Source organism: Pseudorca crassidens, chromosome X, assembly GCF_039906515.1.
Source record: "Pseudorca crassidens isolate mPseCra1 chromosome X, mPseCra1.hap1, whole genome shotgun sequence".
Taxonomy (NCBI): domain Eukaryota; kingdom Metazoa; phylum Chordata; class Mammalia; order Artiodactyla; family Delphinidae; genus Pseudorca; species Pseudorca crassidens.
Genome location: NC_090317.1, coordinates 58,291,818 through 58,315,671, shown reverse-complemented (window position 1 = coordinate 58,315,671; position 23,854 = coordinate 58,291,818). Strand labels below are relative to the sequence as shown.

At 38.6% G+C, this 23,854-nt stretch overlaps 1 protein-coding gene and 1 non-coding gene across 2 annotated transcripts in view; one reads left to right on the top strand and one right to left on the bottom strand.

Annotated features, from left to right (window-relative positions):
- DACH2 (dachshund family transcription factor 2) overlaps positions 1 to 23,854 on the top strand; it is a 617,297-nt gene that overhangs the window by 379,941 nt on the left and 213,502 nt on the right. The window contains exon 4 of the mRNA XM_067722703.1: positions 22,194 to 22,325. Coding sequence (XP_067578804.1) covers positions 22,194 to 22,325 — 132 coding nt within the window. The remainder of the gene's footprint in view (positions 1 to 22,193; positions 22,326 to 23,854) is intronic.
- On the bottom strand, positions 3,992 to 4,094 carry LOC137217743 (U6 spliceosomal RNA). Its single transcript, XR_010940244.1, has one exon. It is a non-coding gene; the product is annotated as a U6 spliceosomal RNA (small nuclear RNA).

Sequence of the window (23,854 nt, the reverse complement as noted above, 5' to 3'; positions counted from 1 at the left end):
TGTCCTCTATTAATGATCTGGCCTAGTTATTGAATTTCAAATTATTTTTCTGTCACCCAAGCACTAATTAACTAGTGTCATAACTCGTGTATGATCAGATAAAGATGCTTTTGAGCAGGATGGATAGGAGTCAGAATTCTCCTTTGTAACTATCTGTTTTACTGGGCTATAATGAAATATTGGATGCTTGTAGTTCAACTATGTCATCTTAGTATCTTAACTGAGGATAATATTCTCCACGGCAATTTTAGGGGAAAATCATGCCCACTGGATTTTTTTTAGTGTTGTATGGCAATACCTCATAATTCCCTAAACCCTGCCCATCTTGGCAATGATACTGCTCTCAGAAGAAAGGCAGCTCAATTTAAAGTAAAACTTCATATGTTGTGGAAGAATGCTTAACCATGTCAACACTCTGACAGCCAGATTTTTCTGGTCCTAGAAATTTAGAGAGTGTAGTTTTAATATGGAAATAACAATACCAAAATCTTTTATTATACTTGGTTATTAAAAATGTAATAGACTGGTATGTTTCAAAAATGACAAAGGTCTTGAGTTATCACACTGCATTTTATGAGGCAAAGTAATGTAAACTTTGAAAAATAATCTTGCAAGATACCTTGTGTCATTTGAAGATTCAAGAATAAGAGCCAGGTTCTCATGGTACCTATTTACTGTGGCTTGTAACTCATATAGCAAATGTTCATGTTGTTGTTGGTTGTTTCAGGTAGCTCCAAGTAATTATACATTCTGATAGCTAATAGAGACATAGTTATCTATCTATCTATCTATCTATCTATATATTTCAAAACATGTAGGAAAATATACATACAATTGAATATTATTATCATAGTGGGCATAATTTAGACTTTCTTCTTTTGTATATATTTATCCAGAGTTTTAGAATTAATCTCTTTAAAGTTTTAGATTTAAAAGAATTAGCATTCACATTTATTAAAATATTATACAAATGGAAGCCTCTGAGATGTGACCATACATTTATTCATACGTTTGCATCAATACACCTATGGTTAACTTCATGTGCTCCTTAAATTGCAAATAGGACTAATTCTGTTGCAAAATTTTTCACATAATTATGTTTAATATAGCACATTTCTTTTCCTTCTAAAACAGATTCTTGACATATACCTCTTCAGTAAGCATAAGCATAAGCTGATGATAAAGAATGGCACCATCAGACAGTGAAAGAGTAAAACAAAACAAGCACAGAACTATTGGCAGCTCCAGTGTTTGAGTGAACCATCTCTTTCCCCACTTCTTATGTTTGTTGTCATGTCTTGGCAGGAAGGTCAGGCAGAATGTGATTGTGGAGAGAATGCAAAATAGTCCTACTACTAGAAAACCATACACAATTACTAGTGTTGGGCAAGTAAAGTAGAGCTTTTTCTTCCTCCTGGCAGTGTCCCTCACAATACCCATTGGTTATTCTGCAATCATTCACTGGGCACCACCAACTACCCACTACTATGTCAGGCACCAAGGAATGCAAAAAAGTTAAGAATAATACAAAAAAAAGAATAATACATAGTTTCTTCAAGTAAGGAGCTTGCAGCCTAGATAGGGGAGACATGATTAACATATAAAATTAATATATGACAAGTCAATAAATGGTTATCTTGGAAGTAATTATTCCATGTAGACTCATTGAAAGTTAATGGTGGATTGAACCTCATATTTTTAAGGACAATATTTTTAGAACAGTTTTAGTTATATAATATAGTTAAGAGGAAGGTATAGAGATTTCCCATATACCCCCTACATCCACAAATGCATAGTCTCCCCTATTATCAATATCACTCAGCAGAATGGTACAATTGTTACTAAGGATGAACCTACGTTGACCCAACATTATAATCCGAAGTCTATAGTATACCTTAGAGTTCATTCTTTGTGTCGTGCATTCTGTGGGTTTGGACAAATGTATAATGACATATGCATCATTATGATGTTACACAGTATTTTCAGTGCCTTAAAAATTCCGTGCTCTCCCTATTTGTCCCTGGCCCCCGCCTCCCACCCTGGCTCCATCCCTGACAATCACTGATATTTTTATTGTTTCAGTAATTTTGCCTTTTTCAGAATGTAATATAGTTGGAATCATACAGTATGTAGCCTTTAGGACTGGCTTCTTTCACTTAGTGATATGCATTTAAGGTTCCTCCATGTCTTTTCATGACTTGCTAACTCATTTGTTTTTAGTGCTAAATAATATTCCATTGCCTGGATGTACCACATTATATTTATCCATTTACCTATTGAAGGACATCATGGCTGCTTCCATGAACCTCATTTTTAAGACAAGAATATTGATTCTGGGAGAGTGTAAAGTGACTCAGATAGGCATATAACTAGCTATAGATAAGTCCAGATTTAATATCCAGACCTTCTGATTCCTCATACAGTATTTTTTACATCATAATTTGGGCCAGACAAGCACTCTTCTTGCAATTTTCTCAGGTATTTCCTGATGTTATATATTACACCTTGATTATCATAAATATGCAGATTATCTTAAAATGCAGGGTTTTCTGACCAATCAACGTTTCAAGATATTTTGCTGGATTTTTTGGGTTTTATTTAAGTAGTATATAAATATTTATGATGCAAATGTCATAATGTTGAATACAAATAACAAAGAATCATTTTAGTAGCTCTATGGGCAACAGACCATGGCAGTGTTTGAGAACTACTATCTAGGAGAGTGGAGAATCCATTTCATAGCTGATTCTCTGGCACTTATGGCAGATACAAGGGAAAACCAACTACTTACAAGCCATGAGTGGCAGTGATCTTCAAGAAGCCAATTACCTTTCTGGAAGGTGGTTTGTTATCAATGTTTAATATTCTCGTAGTGGCAGTTTAATACCTTTTAATGAACACAAAATACATTTGAATTGTCGCTAGTTGCTACACAGAAGTTAGCACTGCAACTTAATTTTAGACCAAAATAGATTTTTAATTTGAGGCTAAGTTCCTATTTATTTTATTTCTAAAGGAAAATGGGTAGGAAGTTTTCCTCCTGAATTTGCTATCTAAACAAAATATATTTTATTCAATCTAATTTTGAAATGTATTGCTGGTTTTCCACACAGGCAAAACTGGCTTTCCAAAAAGCAGCAGGAATACAAGTCTTATAGCTGCAGTGAGCAGAACAAATCATGTAGAGAAAATGAAATTCCACAAAAATCACTGATCACTTTTTTATATTAATATCCTTAGTGAGAAATCTTAAACTGTATCTTCCTAAACATCTTCCAATTTCCTGAAATGTGTATTTCAAATATACATTTAGTAAACTGAATTTCCTTTTCAATCTGGAATGTATCTGAAGGCAAATTATTTTTGTTATAAATTTGAACTTGGCTAGGTTTGTTTCTCTTTCTCTCCTATTAATTCTGTAAATGCTAATCTTTCTCATTTCTATTAATTGGTGATATCTGCTGCAGAGCAATACAAAATTATCTAAATGTAGGCCTCACTTCAGTTGATTACTGTTATTATTGATTTGCTAGTCAAAATTAAATTGAGCTAATGGATCACTATTTTTTTTTTCAGCTTTCTTCTAAGAATGTGACTTTTTTCTGTGGCTGTCTGTTTCTATAAATTAAAGTTATAGTTCAGATGTTATATATTTTATTGTATAATATATATTTTTATTGGCACCATAGAGTCAAGCACATTTCAAAATAGAAATTAATTTTGGTTAACATGCTTGAAATGAAACTTAAATACTTTCTTTGAGCAACTATGGGAGAAAAATAGCCACAAATTTGATAGTATGCCAGAATTAATAATCTTTTTCTTCTTTTATATCCTTGTTATCAGTTTTGATTTATAAGAGATCACTGACTTGACCAAATATGTTTTCTTTTGCTCTGATAAAATACACATAGCATAAACTTTACAATTGTAACAATACTGTTCAGTTGCATTTAGTACAATACATTCACATTGTTGTGTAACTATCATCAAAAATATGGAACATTCCACAAACTTGCATTTTATCCTTGTGCAGGGGCCATGGTAATTTTCTCTGTTTTGTTCTAATTTTAACATATGAGCTACTGAAGCTAACAAATAAATATGTTTTATAAAGTGTCAAAAATCTCTTTGAGACTAAGTAGAAAAAGTAAAATAAGTTGACTAGTGAAACAGTATTCAAACTCATTTTGGTATATGAACTGTTAGCTTTTAAGTATTTCTCTGGCTTATTGAATTTGATAGGTATCTGAGAGACCATATTTCATAGACTAGCAGGTAGGTTTCTTATCTGGTGGGCTGGTCTATTTGAAGAAATCCTGCACTTGAGGATAGAAGGGCTCTGGAAGGAGGCTACTGCAACTGTTCTTAGCTTCCTGCCTTCTTGAACTAACTAGTTATGGGGACAGCTACTCTTGTCCTAATGTCAGAAATTTGAGGTGTTTTGTCACCCTTAATCTATATCTAATGCATACCCTCTCCTAGACTTATGATGGGATTTGCTGGGTGTGCCATTGCTGGTTTGAAAATCAGACCAATGGGAGGTCAGGGCTGCAAGGCCTTAGAAATTATCTTGAAAGGTCTACTCTATAATACTCTATAAAAATGCTCAAATAAGGTACCCAGGGACGTGTATAACTTACAAGAAGTTGTACATACCATTAGAAGAATTTTCATATCTCAAATTTTCATAAATAACAAATGGCCTATCGGATGGTACCAACAACATAATTAATGATTATCAGTGATGTTTAAAAACCAGGAACATTTCTAATTTAAAAGGATATCACCAAAGACAAGTATAACTGATGATTACTCAACAAGATAGTAGTTAGCTTTGTGTAAACTGTGAAAAATCCTGATATATATCAATATATATTGAATAGGTATTCCATGAAAATGAGTTTCATTATTCAAAAAGTTTAGAAAATGTAGTCTGCTCTCTGCCTCTTTTGGAAAATCACAGTAAATATTAGCATATTGTAAGCTTTGAAACTACCTGCATTAAAGAAGCCTGGAGCCAATGTACCTGAGTTTAAACCCCAACTTCAAGGTTTATTAGCTATGTGACATTAGATTTGTTTTTCAGTTTCTGTGATTGTTTCCTTATCTGAAAAATGGAAATAGTGTTGGTACTTCCCTCTGAAGGTTTTTGTGAATATTAAATAAATAAATATGTAAAGAACGTACAACAGTGTGCGGCATATACTACGGGCTAAATGAAGTTTGTTATTTTCAACCCAGTGTTGTCTCAATTGGTCATGGAAATCCCTCATCTCTCACCTCCCCTTTTTTAAAATTTATTTTGTATTTTTTTACAGCTTTATTGGAGTATAATTGCTTTACAATAGTGTGTTAGTTTCTGCTTTATAACACAGTGAATCAGTTATACATATACATATGTTCCAATATCTCTTCCCTCTTGCATATCCCTCCCTCCCACCCTCCCTATCCCACCCCTCTAGGTGGTCACAAAGCACCGAGCTGATCTCCCTGTGCTTTGCAGCTGCTTCCACTAGCTATCTATTTTAAGTTTGGTAGTGTATATATGTCCATGCCACTCTCTCACTTTGTCTCAGATTATCCTTCCCCCGCCACATATCCTTAAGTCCATTCTCTAGTAGGTCTGTGTCTTTATTCCTGTCTTATGCCTAGGTTCTTCATGACATTATTTTTTCTTAAATTCCATATATATGTGTTAGCATACGGTATTTGTCTTTCTCTTTCTGACTTACTTCACTCTGTATGACAGATTCTAGGTCCATCCACCTCATTACAAATAGCTCAATTTCGTTTCTTTTTATGGATGAGTAACACTCCGTTGTATATATGTGCCACATCTTCTTTATCCATTCATCCGACGATGGGCACTTAGGTTGTTTCCATCTCTTGGCTATGGTAAATAGAGCTGCAATGAACATTTTGGTACATGACTCTTTTTGAATTATGGTTTTCTCAGGGTATATGCCCAGTAGTAGGATTGCTGGGTCAAATGGTAGTTCTATTTGTAGATTTTTAAGGAACCTCCATACTGTTCTCCATAGTGGCTGAACCAATTCACATTCCCACCAGTAGTGCAAGAGTGTTCCAGTTTCTCCACACCCTCTCCAGCATTTATTGTTTCTAGATGTTTTGATGATGGCCATTCTGACTGGTGTGAGATGATATCTCATTGTAGTATTGATTTGCATTTCTCAAATGATTAATGATGTTGAGCATTCTTTCATGTGTTTCTTGGCACTCTGTATATCTTCTTTGGAGAAATGTCTATTTAGGTCTTCCACCCAGTTTTGGATTGGGTTGTTTGTTTTTTTGTTATGAGCTGCAAGAGTTGCTTGTAAATCTTGGAGATTAATCCTTTGTCAGTTGCTTCATCTGCAAATAATTTCTCCCATTCTGAGGGTTGTCTTTTGGTCTTGTTTATGGTTTCCTTTGCTGTGCAAAAGCTTTGAAGTTTCATTAGGTCCCATTTGTTTATTTTTGTTTTTATTTCCATTTCTCTAGGAGGTGGGTCAGAAAGGATCTTGCTGTGATTTATGTCATAGAGTGATCTGCTTATGTTTTCCTCTAGAGTTTGATAGTTTCTGGCCTTACATTTAGGTCTTTAATCCATTTAGAGCTTATTTTTGTGTATGGTGTTAGGATGTGATCTAATCTCATAATTTTACATGTACCTGTCCAGTTTTCCCAGCACCAGTTATTGAAGAGGCTGTCCTTTCTCCACTGTACATTGCTGCCTCCTTTATCAAAGATAAGGTGACCATATGTGCGTGGGTTTATCTCTGGGCTTTCTATGCTGTTCCATTGATCTATATTTCTGTTTTTGTGCCAGTACCATACTGTCTTGATTACTGTAGCTTTGTAGTATAGTCTGATCAGGGAGCCTGATTCTTTTTTTTTTTTTTAACATCTTTATTGGGGTATAATTGCTTTACAATGGTGTGTTAGTTTCTGCTTTATAACAAAGTGAATCAGTTATACATATACATATGTTCCCATATCTCTTCCCTCTTGCGTCTCCCTCCCTCCCACCCTCCCTATCCCACCCCTCCAGGCTGTCACAAAGCACCGAGCCAATATCCCTGTGCCATGCGGCTGCTTCCAACTAGCTATCTACCTTACTTCGTTTGTTAGTGTGTATATGTCCATGACTCTCTCTCGCCCCGTCACAGCTCACCCTTCCTCCTCCCCATAACCTCAAGTCCGTTCTCTAGGAGGTCTGCGTCTTTATTCCTGCCTTACCCCTAGGTTCTTCATGACATTTTTTTTTCTTAAATTCCATATATATGTGTTAGCATACGGTATTTTTCTTTTTTTTTCTGACTTACTTCACTGTGTATGACAGACTCTAGGTCTATCCACCTCATTACAAATAGCTCAATTTCATTTCTTTTTATGGCTGAGTAATATTCCATTGTATATATGTGCCACATCTTCTTTATCCATTCATCCGATGATGGACACTTAGGTTGTTTCCATCTCCGGGCTATTGTAAATAGAGCTGCAATGAACATTTTGGTACATGACTCTTTTTGAATTTCGGTTTTCTCAGGGTATATGCCCAGTAGTGGGATTGCTGGGTCATATGGTAGTTCTATTTGTAGTTTTTTAAGGAACCTCCATACTGTTCTCCATAGTGGCTGAACCAATTCACATTCCCACCAGCAGTGCAAGAGGGTTCCCTTTTCTCCACATCCTCTCCAGCATTTATAGTTTCTAGATTTTTTGATGATGGCCATTCTGACTGGTGTGAGATGATATCTCATTGTAGTTTTGATTTGCATTTCTCTAATGATTAATGATGTTGAGCATTCTTTCATGTGTTTGTTGGCAGTCTGTATATCTTCTTTGGAGAAATGTCTATTTAGATCTTCTGCCCATTTTTGGATTGGGTTGTTTGTTTTTTTGTTATTGAGCTGCATGAGCTGCTTGTAAATTTTGGAGATTAATCCTTTGTCGGTTGCTTCATTGGCAAATATTTTCTCCCATTCTGAGGGTTGTCTTTTGGTCTTGTTTATGGTTTCCTTCGCTGTGCAAAAGCTTTGAAGTTTCATTAGGTCACATTTGTTTATTTTTGTTTTTATTTCCATTACTCTAGGAGGTGGGTCAGAAAGAATCTTGCTGTGATTTATGTCATAGAGTGTTCTGCCTATGTTTTCCTCTAAGAGTTTGATAGTTTCTGGCCTTATATTTAGGTCTTTAATCCATTTTGAGCTTATTTTTGTGTATGGTGTTAGGGAGTGATCTAATCTCATTCTTTTACAGGTACCTGTCCAGTTTTCCCAGCACCACTTATTGAAGAGGCTGTCCTTTCTCCACTGTACATTCCTGCCACCTTTATCAAAGATAAGGTGTCCATATGTGCATGGATTTATCTCTGGGCTTTCTATCCTGTTCCATTGATCTATCTTTCTGTTTTTGTGCCAGTACCATACCGTCTTGATAACTGTAGCTTTGTAGTATAGTCTGAAGTCAGGGAGCCTGATTCCTCCAGTTCCTTTTTTTGTTCTCATGATTGCTTTGGCTATTCGGGGTCTTTTGTGTTTCCATACTAATTGCGAAATTTTTTGTTCTAGTTCTGTGAAAAATGCCGGTGGTAGTTTGATAGGGATTGCATTGAATCTATAGATTGCTTTGGGTAGTAGAGTCATTTTCACAATGTTGATTCTTCCAATCCAAGAACATGGTATATGTCTCCATCTATTTGTATCATCTTTAATTTCTTTCATCAGTGTCTTATAATTTTCTGCATACAGGTCTTTTTTCTCCTTAGGTAGGTTTATTCCTAGATATTTTATTCTTTTTGTTGCAGTGGTAAATGTGAGTGTTTTCTTGATTTCACTTTCAGATTTTTCATCATTAGTATATAGGAATGCCAGAGATTTCTGTGCATTAATTTTGTATCCTGCCACTTTACCAAATTCATTGATTAGCTCTAGTAGTTTTCTGGTAGCATCTTTAGGATTCTCTATGTATAGGATCATGTCATCTGCAAACAGTGACAGCTTTACTTCTTCTTTTCCGATTTGGATTCCTTTTATTTCCTTCTCTTCTCTGATTGCTGTGGCTAAAACTTCCAAAACTATGTTGAATAAGAGTGGTGAGAGTGGGCACCCTTGTCTTGTTCCTGATCTTAGTGGAAATGCTTTCAGTTTTTCACCATTGAGGATGATGTTTGCTGTGGGCTTGTCATATATGGCCTTTATTATGTTGAGGAAAGTTCCCTCTATGCCTACTTTCTGCAGGGTTTTTATCATAAATGGGTGTTGAATTTTGTCAAAAGCTTTCTCTGCATCTATTGAGATGATCATATGGTTTTTCTCCTTCAATTTGTTAATATGGTTTATCACATTGATAGATTTGCGTATATTGAAGAATCCTTGCATTCCTGGAATAAACCCCACTTGATCATGGTGTATGATCCTTTTAATGTGCTGTTGGATTCTGTTTGCTAGTATTTTGTTGAGGATTTTTGCATCTATGTTCATCAGTGATATTGGTCTGTAGTTTTCTTTCTTTGTGATATCCTTGCCTGGTTTTGGTATCAAGGTGATGGTGGCCTCGTAGAAGGAGTTTGGGAGTGTTCCTCCCTCTGCTATATTTTGGAAGAGTTTGAGAAGGATAGGTGTTAGCTCTTCTCTAAATGTTTGATAGAATTCGCCTGTGAAGCCATCTGGTCCTGGGCTTTTCTTTGTTGGAAGATTTTTAAGCACAGTTTCAATTTCAGTGCTTGTGATTGGTCTGTTCATATTTTCTATTTCTTCCTGATTCAGTCTTGGCATGTTGTGCATTTCTAAGAATTTGTCCGTTTCTTCCAGATTGTCCATTTTATTGGCATAGAGTTGCTTGTAGTAATCTCTCATGATCTCTTTTATTTCTGCAATGTCAGTTGTTACCTCTCCTTTTTCATTTCTAATTCTATTGATTTGAGCCTTCTCCCTTTTTTTCTTGATGAGTCTGGCTAGTGGTTTATCTATTTTGTTTATCTTCTCAAAGAACCAACTTTTAGTTTTATTGATCTTTGCTATTGTTTCCTTCATTTCTTTTTCATTTATTTCTGATCTGATTTTTATGATTTCTTTCCTTCTGCTAGCTTTGGGGTTTTTTTGTTCTTCTTTCTCTAATTGCTTGAGGTGCAAGGTTAGGTTGTTTATTCTAGATGTTTCCTGCTTCTTAAGGTGGGCTTGTATTGCTATAAACTTCCCCCTTAGAACTGCTTTTGCTGCATCCCACAGGTTTTGGGTCGTTGTGTCTCCATTGTCATTTGTTTCTAGGTATTTTTTGATTTCCTCTTTGATTTCTTCAGTGATCACTTCATTATTAAGTAGTGTATTGTTTAGCCTCCATGTGTTTGTATTTTTTACAGATCTTTTCCTGTAATTGATATCTAGTCTCATGGCGTTGTGGTCGGAAAAGATACTTGATACAATTTCAATTTTCTTAAATTTACCAAGGCTTGATTTGTGACCCAAGATATGATCTATCCTGGAGAATGTTCCATGAGCACTTGAGAAAAATGTGTATTCTGTTGTTTTTGGATGGAGTGTCCTATAAATATCAATTAAGTCCATCTTGTTTAATGTATCATTTAAAGCTTGTGTTTCCTTATTTATTTTCATTTTGGATGATCTGTCCATGGGTGAAAGTGGTGTGTTTAAGTCCCCTACTATGAATGTGTTCCTGTCGATTTCCCCTTTTATGGCTGTTAGTATTTGCCTTATGTATTGAGGTGCTCCTATGTTGGGTGCATAAATATTTACAATTGTTATATCTTCTTCTTGGATCAATCCCTTGATCATTATGTAGTGTCCTTCTTTGTCTCTTTTAATAGTCCTTATTTTAAAGTCTATTTTGTCTGAGATGAGAATTGCTACTCCAGCTTTCTTTTGGTTTCCATTTGCATGGAATATCTTTTTCCATCCCCTTACTTTCAGTCTGTATGTGTCTCTAGGTCTGAAGTGGGTCTCTTGTAGACAGCATATATAAGGGTCTTGTTTTTGTATCCATTCAGCTAATCTGTGTCTTTTGGTGGGAGCATTTAGTCCATTTACATTTAAGGTAATTATTGATATGTATGTTCCTATTCCCATTTTCTAAATTGTTTTGGGTTCATTATTATAGGTCTTTTCCTTCTCTTGTGTTTCTTGCCTAGAGAAGATCCTTTAGCATTTGTTGTAAAGCTGGTTTGGTGGTGCTGAACTCTCTCAGCTTTTGCTTGTTTGTAAAGGTTTTAATTTCTCCATCAAATCTGAATGAGAACCTTGCTGGGTAGAGTAGTCTTGGTTGCAGGTTTTTCTCCTTCATCACTTTCAGTATGTCCTGCCACTCCCTTCTGGTTGTAGGGTTTCTGCTGAGAGATCAGCTGTTAACCTTATGGGGATTCCCTTATGTGTTATTTGTTGTTTTTCCCTTGATGCTTTTAATATGCTTTCTTTGTATTTAATTTTTGACAGTTTGATTAATATGTGTCTTGGCGTATTTCTCCTTGTATTTATCCTGTATGGGACTCTCTGTGCTTCCTGGACCTGATTAACTATTTCCTTTCCCATATTAGGGAAGTTTTCAACTATAATCTCTTCAAATATTTTCTCAGTCCCTTTCTTTTTCTCTTCTTCTTCTGGAACCCCTATAATTCGAATGTTGGTGCATTTAATGTTGTCCCAGAGGTCTCTGAGACTGTCCTCAGTTCTTTTCATTCTTTTTTCTTTATTCTGCTCTGCAGTAGTTATTTCCACTATTTTATCTTCCAGGTCACTTATCCGTTCTTCTGCCTCAGTTATTCTGCTATTGATCCCATCTAGAGTATTTTTAATTTCATTTATTGTGTTGTTCATCGTTGCTTGTTTCATCTTTAGTTCTTCTAGGTCCTTGTTAACTGATTCTTGCATTTTGTCCATTCTATTGTCCATTCTATCTCCAAGATTTCGGATCAACCTTACTATCATTATTCTGAATTCTTTCTCAGGTAGACTGCCTATTTCCTCTTCATTTGTTAGGTCTGGTGCATTTTTATCTTGCTCCTTTATCTGCTGTGTGTTTTTCTGTTTTCTCATTTTGCTTATCTTACTGTGTTTGGGGTCTCCTTTTTGCAGGCTGCAGGTTCGTAGTTCCTCCTGTTTTTGATGTCTGTCTCCAGTGGCTAAGGTTGGTTCAGTGGGTTGTGTAGGCTTCCTGGTGGAGGGGACTAGTGCCTGTGTTGTGGTGGATGAGGCTGGATCTTGTTTCTCTAGTGGGCAGGTTCACGTCTGGTGGTGTGTTTTGGGGTGTCTGTGGCCTTATTATGATTTTAGGCAGCCTCTCTGCTAATGGGTGGGGTTGTGTTCCTGTTTTGCTAGTTGTTTGGCACAGGTTGTCCAGCACTGTGGCTTGCTGGTCGTTGAGTGAAGCTGGGTGCTGGTGTTACGATGGAGGTCTCTGGGAGATTTTCGCCGTTTGATATTATGTGGAGCTGGGAGGTCTCTTGTGGACCAGTGTCCTGAAGTTGGCTCTCCTACCTCAGAGGCAGAGCCCTGACTCCTGGCTGGAGCACCAAGAGCCTTTCATCCACACGGCTCAGAATGAAAGGGAGAAAAAGTAGAGGGAATTAGTAGAAGTATGAGGAAAGAAAGAAGGAAAGGAGGGAAGGAAGGAAGGAAGGAAGAAAGAAAGAAAGAAGCAAAGAAGGAAGGAAGGCAAGAAGGAACGAAAGGAGGGAGGGAGGGAGGGAGGAAGGAAGGAAGGAGGGAAAGAAGGAAAAACAGAAAGAAAGAAGATACAGTAAAAATAAAATAAAGTATAATAAAGTTATTGAATTAAAAAATTCTTATTTAGGAAAAAAAAAAGGGACGGATAGAACCTTAGGACAAATGTTGGAAGCAAAGCTATACAGACAAAATCTTACACAGAAGCGTACACATACACCCTCACTAAAAGAGGTAAAGGGGGAAAAATCATAAATCTTGCTGTCAGAGACCACCTCCTCAATTTGGGATGATTCGTTGTCTAAAGGAGGGAAGGAAGGAAGGAAAGAAAGAAAGAAAGAAAGAAAGGACGAAGGTAAAGTATAATAACGTTCTTAAAATTAAAATTGATTATTAAGAAAAAAGTTTTAAGAAAAAACCATGGACGGATAGAACCCTAGGACAAATGGTGGAAGCAAGACTATACAGACAAGATCTCATACAGAAGCATACACATACACATTCACAAAAAGAGGAATAGGGAAAAAAATCATAGATCTTGCTCCCAAAGTCCACCTCCTTAATTTGGGATGATTGGCTGTCTATTCATGTATTCCACAGATGCAGGGTACATCAGGTTGATTGTGGAGCTTTAATCCGCTGATTCTGAGGCTGCTGGGAGAGATTTCCCTTTCTCTTCTTTGTTCTCACAGCTCACAGGGGCTCAGCTTTGGATTTGGCCCTGCCTCTGCGTGTAGGTCGCTGGAGGGCGTCTGTTTTTTGCTCAGACAGGACGGGGTTAAAGGAGCCGCTGATTCGGGGGTTCTGGCGTACTGAGGCCGGCGGGGAGGGAGGGGCACGGAATGCGGGGCGGGCCTGCGGCGGCAAAGTCCGGCGTGACCCTGCACCAGCCCGAGGCCCGCCGTGCGCTCTCCCGAGGAAGTCGTCCCCAGATCCCGGGAACCTGGCAGTGGCGGGCTGCACAGGCTCCGCGGAAGAGGGACGTGGAGAGCGACCTGCGCTCGCACACAGGCCCCTTGATGGCGGCAGCAGCAGCCCCAACGTCTCCCGCCCGCCTCTGGGATCCGCGCCTCCAGCCGCGGCTCGCGCCCGTCTCTGGAGTCCGCGCCCTCAGCCGCGGCTCGCGCCCGTCTCTGGGGTCCGCGCCCTCAGCCGCGGCTCGCGCCCGTCTCTGGGGTCCGCGCTTTCAGCCGCGGCTCGCGCCCGTCTCTGGGGTCCGTGCTTTCAACCGCGGCTCGCGCCCGTCTCTGGGGTCCGCGCTTTCAGCCGCGGCTCTCGCCCGTCTCTGGATTCCGCGCTTTCAGCCGCGGCTCGCGCCCGTCTCTGGGGTTCGCGCTTTCAGCCGCGGCTCGCGCCCGTCTCTGGGGTTCGCGCTTTTAGCCGCGGCTCGCGCCCGTCTCTGGAGTTTCTTTAAGCAGCGTTTTTAAACCCCTCTCCTCACGCACCAGGAAACAAAGAGGGAAGAAAAAGTCTCTTGCCTCTTCGGCAGGTGCAGACTTTTCCCCGGTATCCCTCCCGGCTAGCTGTGGTGCACTAACCCCTTCAGGCTATGTTCAAGCCACCAACCCCAGTCCTCTCCCTGCGCTCCGTCCGAAACCGAAACCCGAGCCTCAGAGCCTCAGCTCGCAGCCCCGCCCGCCCCGGCGGGTGAGCAGACAAGCCTCTCGGGCTGGTGAGTGCCGGTCGGCACTGATCCTCTAGCGGGAATCTCTCCGCTTTGCCCTCCGCACCCGTTGCTGTGCACTCCTCCGCGGCTTCGAAGCTCCCTCCTCCGCCTCCCGCAGTCTCCGCCCGCGAAGGGGCTTCCTAGTGTGTGGAAACTTTTCCTCCTTCACAGCTCCCTCCCACTGGTGCAGGTGCCGTCCCTATCCTTTTGTCTCTGTTTATTCTTTTTTTTCTTTTGCCCTACCCAGGTACGTGGGGAGTTTCTTGCCTTTTGGGAGGTCTGAGGTCTTCTGCCAGCCTTCAGTAGGTGTTCTGTAGGAGTTGTTCCACGTGTAGATGTATTTCTGGTGTATCTGTGGGGAGGAAGGTGATCTCCGCGTCTTACTCTTCCGCCATCTTCCTGCTCTCCCGCCTGATTCTTCCAGCTACGTTTTTCGTTCTCAAGATTGCTTTGGCTATTCTGGGTCTTTCGTATTTCCATAAAAATTATGAAATTTTTTGTTCTAGTTCTGTGAAAAATGCCGGTGGTAGTTTGATAGGGATTGCATTGAACCTGTAGATTGCTTTGGGTAGTATAGTCATTTTCACAGTGTTGATTCTTCCAATCCAAGAACATGGTATATCTCTCCATCTATTTGTACCATCTTTAATTTCTTTCATCAGTGTCTTACAATTTTCTGCATAGAGGTCTTTTGTCTCCTTAGGTAAGTTTATTCTGAGATATTTGTTTCTTTTTGTTGCAATGGTAAATGGGAGTGTTTTCCTAATTTCATTTTCAGATTTTTCATCATTAGTGTATAGGAATGCCAGAGACTTCTGAGCATTAATTTTGTATCCTGCTATTTTACCAAATTCATTGATTAGCTCTAGTAGTTTTCTGGTAGCATCTTTAGGATTCTCTATGTATAGTATCATGTCATCTGCAAACAGTGACAGCTTTACTTCTTCTTTTCTGATTTGGATTCCTTTTATCTCCTTTTCTTCTCTGATTGCTGTGGCTAAAACTTCCAAGTCTATGTAGAATAAGAGTGGTGAGAGTGGGCAACCTTGTCTTGTTCCTGACCTTAGTGGAAATGCTTTCAGTTTTTCACTGTTGAGTACTATGTTGGCTCTGGCTTTGTCATATATGGCCTTTATTGTATTGACGTAAGTTCCCTCTATGCCTACTTTCTGCAGGGTTTTTATCATAAATGGGTGTTGAATTTTGTCGAAAGTTTTCTCTGCATCTATTGAGATGACCATATGGTTTTTTCCCCTTCAAGTTGTTAATATGGTGTATCAAATTGATTGATTTGCGTATATTGAACAGTCCTTGAACTACTGGAACAAACCCCACTTGATCATGTTGTATGATCCTTTTAATGTGCTGTTGGATTCTGTTTGCTAGTATTTTGTTGAGGATTTTTCATCTATGTTCATCCGTCATATTGGCCTGTAGTTTGTTTGTGACATCCTTGTCTGGTTTCGGTATCAGGGTGATGGTGACCTCGTAGAATGAGTTTGGGAGTGTCCCTCCTTCTGCTATATTTTGGAAGAGTTTGAGAAGGATAGGTGTTAGCTCTACTCTAAATGTTTGATATAATTCGCCTGTGAAGCCATCTGGTCCTGGGCTTTTGCTTGTTGGAAGATTTTTAATCACAGTTTCAATTTCAGTGCTTGTGATTTGTCTACTCATATTTTCTATTTCTTCCTGATTCAGTCTTGGCAGGTTGTGCATTTCCAAGAATATTTCCATTTCTTCCAGGTTGTCCATTTTATTGGCATAGAGTTGATTTTAGTAATCGCTCATGATCTTTTGTATTTCTGCAGTGTCAGTTGTTACTTCTCCTTTTTCATTTCTATTGATTTGTCTTCTCCCTTTTTTTCTTGATGAGTGTGGCTAACGGTTTATCAATTTTGTTTATCTTCTCAAAGAACCAGCTTTTAGTTTTATTGGTCTTTGCTATCGTTTCCTTCATTTCTTTTTCATTTATTTCTGATCTGACCTTTATGCTTTCTTTCCTTCTTCTAACTTTGGGGGTTCTTGTTCTTCTTTCTCTAATTGCTTTAGGTGCAAGGTTAGGTTTTTTATTCGAGATGTTTCCTGTTTCATGAGGTAGGATTGTATTGCTATAAACGTCCCTCTTAGAACTGCTTTTGCTGCATCCCATAGGTTTTGGGTCGTTGTGTCTCCATTGTCCTTTGTTTCTAGGTATTTTTTGATTTCCTCTTTGATTTCTTCAGTGATCACTTCGTTATTAAGTAGTGTATGGTTTAGCCTCCATGTGTTTGTATTTTTTACAGATCTTTTCCTGGAATTGATATCTAGTCTCATAGCATTGTGGTCAGAAAAGATACTTGATACAAGTTCAATTTTCTTAAATTTACCAAGGCTTGATTTGTGACCCAAGATATGATCTATCCTGGAGAATGTTCCATAAGCACTTGAGAAAAATGTGTATTCTGTTGTTTTTGGATGGAATGTCCTATAAATATCAATTAAGTCCATCTTGTTTAATGTATCATTTATAGCTTGTGTTTCCTTGTTTATTTTCATTTTGGATGATCTGTCCATTGGTGAAAGTGGGGTGTAAAAGTCCCCTATTATGAATGTATTACTGTTGATTTCCCCGTTTATGGCTGTTAGTATTTGCCTTATGTATTCAGGTGGTCCTATGTTAGGTGCATAAATATTTACAATTGTTATATCGTTTTCTTGGATCGATCCCTTGATCATTACGTAGTGTCCTTCTTTGTCAATTCTAATAGTTTTTATTTTAAAGTCTATTTTGTCTGATATGAGAAGTACTATGCCAGCTTTCTTTTGGTTTCCATTTGCATGGAATATCTTTTTCCATCCCCTCACTTTCAGTCTGTATGTGTCTTAGGTCTGAAGTGGATCTCTTGTAGACAGCATATATATGGTTCTTGTTTTTATATCCATTCAGCCAGTCTGTATGGGACTCTCTGTGCTTCCTGGACTTGATTAACTATTTCCTTTCCCATAATAAGGAAGTTTTCAACTATAATCTCATCATATATTTTCTCAGTCCCTTTCTTTTTCTCTTCTTCTTCTGGAACCCCTATAATTCTAATGTTGGTGCATTTAATGTTGTCCCAGAAGTCTCTGAGACTGTCCTCAGTTCTTTTCATTCTTTTTCCTTTATTCTGCTCTGCAGTAGTTATTTCCACTATTTTATCTTCCAGGTCACTTATCCGTTCTTCTGCCTCAGTTATTCTGGTATTGATCCCTTCTAGAGTGTTTTTATTTTCATTTATTTTGTTGTTCATCGTTGCTTGTTTCATCTTTAGTTCTTCTAGGTCCTTGTTAAATGTTTCTTGCATTTTCTCTATTCTATTTCCATGAATTTGGATCATCTTTATTATCATTATTCTGAATTCTTTTTCAGGTAGACTGCCTATTTCCTCTTCATTTGTTAGGTCTGGTGGGTTTTTATTTTGCTCCTTCATCTGCTGTGTGTTTTACTTTCTTCTCATTTTGCTTATCTTACTTGTTTGGGGGTCTCCTTTTTGCAGCCTGCAGTTTCATAGTTCCCGTTTTTTTTTGGTGTCCATACCCAGGGGCTAAAGTTGTTTCAGTGGATTGTGTAGGCTTCCTGGTGGAGGGGACTAGTGCCTGTGTTCTGGTGGATGAGGCTGGATCTTGTCTTTCTGGTGGGTACGTCCATGTCTGGTAGTGTGTGTTGGGGTATCTGTGGACTTATCATGATTTTAGGCAGCCTCTCTGCTAATGGGTGTGGTTGTGTTCCTGTCTTGCTAGTTGTTTGACATAGGGTGTCCAGCACTGTAGCTTGCTGGTCGTTGAGTGAAGCTGGGTGTTGGTTTTGAGATGGAGATCTCTGGGAGATTTTTGCCATTTGATATTACGTGCAGCTGGGAGGTCTCTTGTGGACCAGTGTCCTGAAGATAGCTCTCCCACCTCAGAGGCACAGCACTGACTCCTGTCTGCAGCACCAAGTGCCTTCCATTCTCATGGCTCAGAATAAATGGGAGAAAAAGGAGAAAGAAAGAAAAAGGATAAAATAAAATAAAATAAGGTAAAATAAAATAAAGTTATTAAAAGAAAAAAGTAATTTTTAAGAATTTTTTTTTAACAAAACTTAACAAACAAACAAAACAACACCAAAAAACGGACGGATAGAATCCTAGGACAAATGCTGAAAGCAAAGGTATACAGAGAAAATGTCACACAGAAGCTTACACATGCACACTCACAAAAAGAGGAAAAGAGGAAAAAATAATAAACAGTGCTCTCAAAGTCCACCTCCTCAATTTGGGATGATTCGTTGTCTATTTAGGTATTCAACAGATGCAGGGTACATCAAGTTAATTGTGGAGATTTAATCCGCTGCTCCTGAGGCTGCTGGGAGAGATTTCCCTTTCTCTTCTTAGTTCTCACAGGTCCCAGGGGCTCAGCTTTGGATTTGGCCCCGCCTCTGCGTGTAGGTCACCGGAGGGCGTCTATTCTTTGCTCAGACAGGACGGGGTTAAAGGAGCCGCTGATTCGTGGTCTCTGGCTCACTCAGGCTGGGTGGAGGGAAGGGTACGGAGTGTGGGGTGAGCCTGTGGCAGCAGAGGCCGGCGTGACGTTGCACCCGCCTGAGGCGCACCATGCCTTCTCCCAGGGAAGTTGTCCCTGGATCCCGGGTCCCTGGCAGTGGCGGGCTGCACAGTCTCCCCAGAAGGGAGGTGTGGAGGGTGACCTTTGCTCGCACACAGGTTTCTTGTTGGTGGCAGCAGCAGCCTTAGCATCTCATACCCATCTCTGTTGTCCTCACTGTTAGCCACGGCTCGCGCCCGTCTCTGGAGCTCCTTTAAGCTGTGCTCTAAATCCTCTCTCCACGCTCACCAGGAAACAAAGAGGGAAGAAAATGTCTCTTGCCTCTTTGGCAGTTCCAGACTTTTTCCCGGACTCCATCCCGGCTAGCCGTGGTGCAATAACCCATTCAGGCTGTGTTCAGGCCGCCAGTTCTCTCCCTGCACTCCAACTGAAGCCCGAGCCTCAGCTCCCAGCCCCCGCCCCCCGTCCCGGCGGGTGAGCAGACAAGCCTTTCAGGCTGGTGAGTGCAGGTTGGCACCGATCCTCTGTGCGGGAATCTCTCCACTTTTCCCTCTGCACCTGTGGCTGTGCTCTCTTCCGCAGCTCCAAAGGTCCCCCCCTCCGCCACCCACAGTCTCTGCCCATGAAGGGGCTTCTAGTGTGTGGAAACCTTTCCTCCTTCACGGCTCTCTCCCACTGGTGCTGTTCCTGTCCCTATTCTTTTGTCTCTGTTTATTTTGCCCTACCCAGGTACGTGGGGAGTTTCTTGCCTTTTGGGAGGTCTGAGGTCTTCTGCCAGCTTTTAGTAGGTGTTCTGTAGGAGTTGTTCCATGTGTAGATGTATTTCTGATGTATCTTTGGGGAGGAAGGTGATCTCCGTGTCTTACTCTTCTGCCGTCTTCCCCCCTCCCCTTTTTTTAAAAACAATTCTCTTTTAACATTTTATGAAACAAGCAGGCAAATGGAAAATAATTTGGAAGATGTTGGTATAGGTTCAATAGGATGTTTCTTTCTTGCTTTTAATCTTTTAACATTAGATATAATTGGAACATTTGAAGAGATTATTAGACTTTCAAAGGCATTTAAAATGCCTTTTATGCATTTTCAGAAGCGTCTACAGGAAAATAAACAGTTGCTTGGCAACCTGGAATTTTGTTGTAAACTGCTTTTCTTTTTTGGAGGGATATTATTAATGCAACACTTCGTTAATTTAATTAAATGCTATTTTTAAAATATAAAACCATGTTGCAGTGAACTGACCCACCATTTCATTTAATTGTAAACCTCAAGATTTGATTACTCATAGTTCTCCTTTAGTTAATTTACTTATTCACAGTTTTGACAGAAAAGCTTTCAAACTAATATGAAGAGATAGGCACAGTATAACCAATTAGGAAACTATAAAATTGCCTTAATTTTTGTTCAATCACTGCTGCAAATCCAAATTCACATTTTTCCCCTTGTAAATTTTTCTACGCAGCATGGATTTTTTTCCCCACTGCACTTCTAGGTTAAGGACTATAGATCACATAAATTTATAAGTCTAATGCTTGTTTACTAGTGAGAAAGGAGTCCAAGAAAAATTTTGCTTTAGAGCATGCATGGATAACATCTATACAAAACCAGAAGTATGACAAAACTATACAGTACAAAGTAAATCTAGTCAGAATTATTGCTTCATAAAGGACTGTAAAGACCACTTAGTCCAACACTTTCATTTTTCATATTGAGTAATCTGAATCCTTGAGAAGTTATATGACATGATTTTTCCCTTGTTCTGGTCAGTGACTTATAATGCCTCTCTTCAAACCCATTTAGAGAGTTTTAAAGAAATTAAAATCAAGATTAAGAAGGTGGGATTTAGTGGACAAAGCACTAAGGGTACATGTCAGGAGACACGAGTTCTCATCCTAGCTCTACTGTCTGTGTTGTATTAAGTCCCTCACTTTTCCTCTCTAGGATTCAGTTTTTCATTTGTAAAATGGAAGAGTTGGTTTAGATATTCATTAAAGTTCTTGTGACTCTTAAGAACTATTTTCACCACTCTAAGTCTGAGTAATATTCCATTGTATATATGTACCACATCTTCTTTATCCATTCATCTGTTGGTGGACATTTAGGTTGCTTCCATGTTCTGGGTATTGTAAATAGTGCTGCAGTGAACATTGGGGTGTGTGTGTCTTTTTGAATTATGGTTTTCTCAGGGTATATCCCAGTAATGGGATTGCTGGGTCATATGGTAGTTCTATTTTTACTTTTTTAAGGAACCTCCACTCTTTTGCAGCAACCAATACATGCCTTCTTTTCTTTGATTTGCATTTGCAGGGGAGAATGATTTCACTGAATTCTAAAATACTGTTTTAAATCTGCCAGAGTTTTTTTTCTTTTTCTTTTTGGCCCGTGGTACCAGTGCACCAGTAGATGGTTAGGGATTTCGATACTATTTAAAAATAATTTAGTTGAATTCACTATACATTTTGAAGGGCATTGGTGGAGTACAGATTGATCTATTTTTAGTACCAATTTCCGGTTATATTTCTATGGTTTTGCTGGATATAGACTTCCTAGGAGGAAGAATTTCAAACTTATGCACTCACATTTTATCTTTGGGTTTTTTATTCCTACCTCTTTGTACCATTATATAGAGTTTTAAAAATTGCCTTATATTAATACAAAAGAATGTAATTATACTACAAGGGCTGGCACACTTTCAGAGGTGGCCTGCCATGTTTTCATTTATTTGGTCCCTCAGTATATAAGAAGGAGGTCAGTAAAAAGGTATAAAGACAACTTTGTGTTTCCTCCCCTTAATTCTTCTTTCTAAGGTAACTCTCATAAGGAAGGTAGCCCATTCTTTAGTAGAAGTGCTAGCAAGGATATTCACTAGAAAGTTGTTCCTTCTAACATTTCAGAGTGCTTCCTCTGACAATGTTGTTTTAGATGGATTTTAGTGCATGGTGAGCTCTGTCTAAAACAACTGTCCAGAGCTCTTAATAGACACCAGAACACATTAGCAAGAGTTTTGAAATTTCTCAGACAATTTTCACATTATGCTGTTTGTTTTCTCTGTGCTGTTTTCAATTGGGAATCAGACCCATATTTAATGCTTTTTCAGATGTTCAAACTGTCCATTGTAAGAAGTTATTAGAGGAGTTGAAAATTACTTTGTTAAAGAATATTATTCATAAATTAGACTTGGGCTTACTTTTGGCTTGTGCTGTGCAGCATAGGCCTGTTAAAGAAATGTATACAGTCTTCAATTACATTAAGAAATGGCCCCTGTTTTAAAAGAATGGTTATGGTTTTAGGTATAACAGCTGCAACAATGGCTGAGGCGATGAAGCTGCAGAAGATGAAGCTTATGGCTATGAACACTCTTCAGGGAAATGGAAGCCAAAATGGGACCGAATCAGAGCCTGATGATCTTAATTCTAATACAGGTGAGTGTCTTCAGGAATCCAAAGCAGGTGACTCTCATTGCTTTATTCTGGGAAGGGAGAGAGGAGGGCTGAGAGGAGAGGAGAGAATAATATGTATACTTTGATTATCAGCAGTTAGTACAAAAGGAGGCTTAACCCTACCTCTAATTTGTACATTGAAATTAGAAAACTATTATGGGTCAGAATCCCATTTCAGGAAACATTGATTTATCTCTATTATTTTGTTGTGGTGGGGTTAAATTCTAATTTTTATAGTGCTAACTATTGCACCTTTTGATTGCTAAAAGCTGCCTCCTTCAATTTCACCTCAGCCTTCTTAATTTTTCTCTAAATAATTTGCCACTGAAATGCAGTTCTGAGAATCCACCTTTGCTTCAAGCTGGAGTACCACCTCCTTAGATAAGTGAGGGTGCTGGGAGACTTGAGGAATTATTGGCAGGGGCTAAAGATGTAGAACAAGAAGAAAAAAAGAAAAAGAGATGGAAAAAGGGGAGAAAAGAGAAAGATGCCTGTGGAATAGAATGTCCCCTCCTTTCTTAGTAACTGTTTTTTTTTTCCTTGACCCTGTGATAACTGTACCTTGACTTGATCATAAGATCACCCCTGAGATCTCTTTTGGAAGTAGGTGGGATTATAACTATCAACATACATGAATGGATAAATAAATAAATAAAATATAATTTTAGTGGGGAATAATAAGGGGCAACCTAGGATGGTCTTAGGAGCCACAGGCTTCCAATCTGCGTTTGCAGTTAAATTCAATATAATGTGATAGGTAAATAAGTAGCAGCCTTTTCTCTCTTCTTTTCAGCTTCTAGAATTTCAAGCATGGTAAGTCTTTATTTTGGAGGGAAAAGGAGAGAGGAATTAAAAAGGGACATTATTGAGTTAAATCAGTATGATAGACTCATTTAAAGCTGAAGTTTTCATGGTGAATTATAGAGTGAGAATGGTCTTCAACCAGTGCTCACAATGGGGAATAAATGGAAACATGCTCAGTTTTACATTGTATAAGTTTGAGGTGTACAAAGTGTTGATTTGATACACTTATACATTACAATATGATTATCACAACCATGTTAACTAACACCTCTATCATGTCATAATTATCATTTCTTTTGTGTAGTGAGAAATTTTAAGATTGTATCTCTTAACAACTGTCAAGTATTTAATGGAGTATCATTAACGCTAATAACAATGTTGTACATTACATCCCCCAAATTTATTCATCTTCTATCTCTCATGTTAACTCATTTATTTCTTACCAAATTTTTGGAAAAAAGGGAAATTTTAATATTCCAATTTTTGCAGATTGGGAAACAGAGGAACAGAGTGTTTTGGCTTTGCCCATAATCGCAAAGCTAGTAAGTGGCAGAGCTAAGTTTCAATCCCATATATGGTTAAGTCCAAAATGTTTAACCTTTTCACATTCTTCCTCCACTTCAATGTTGTTTTGCAACAGGAATTTTTTTTAATTTATGTTCATTTTTGGCTGTGTTGTGTCTTCATTGCTATGCATGGGCTTTCTC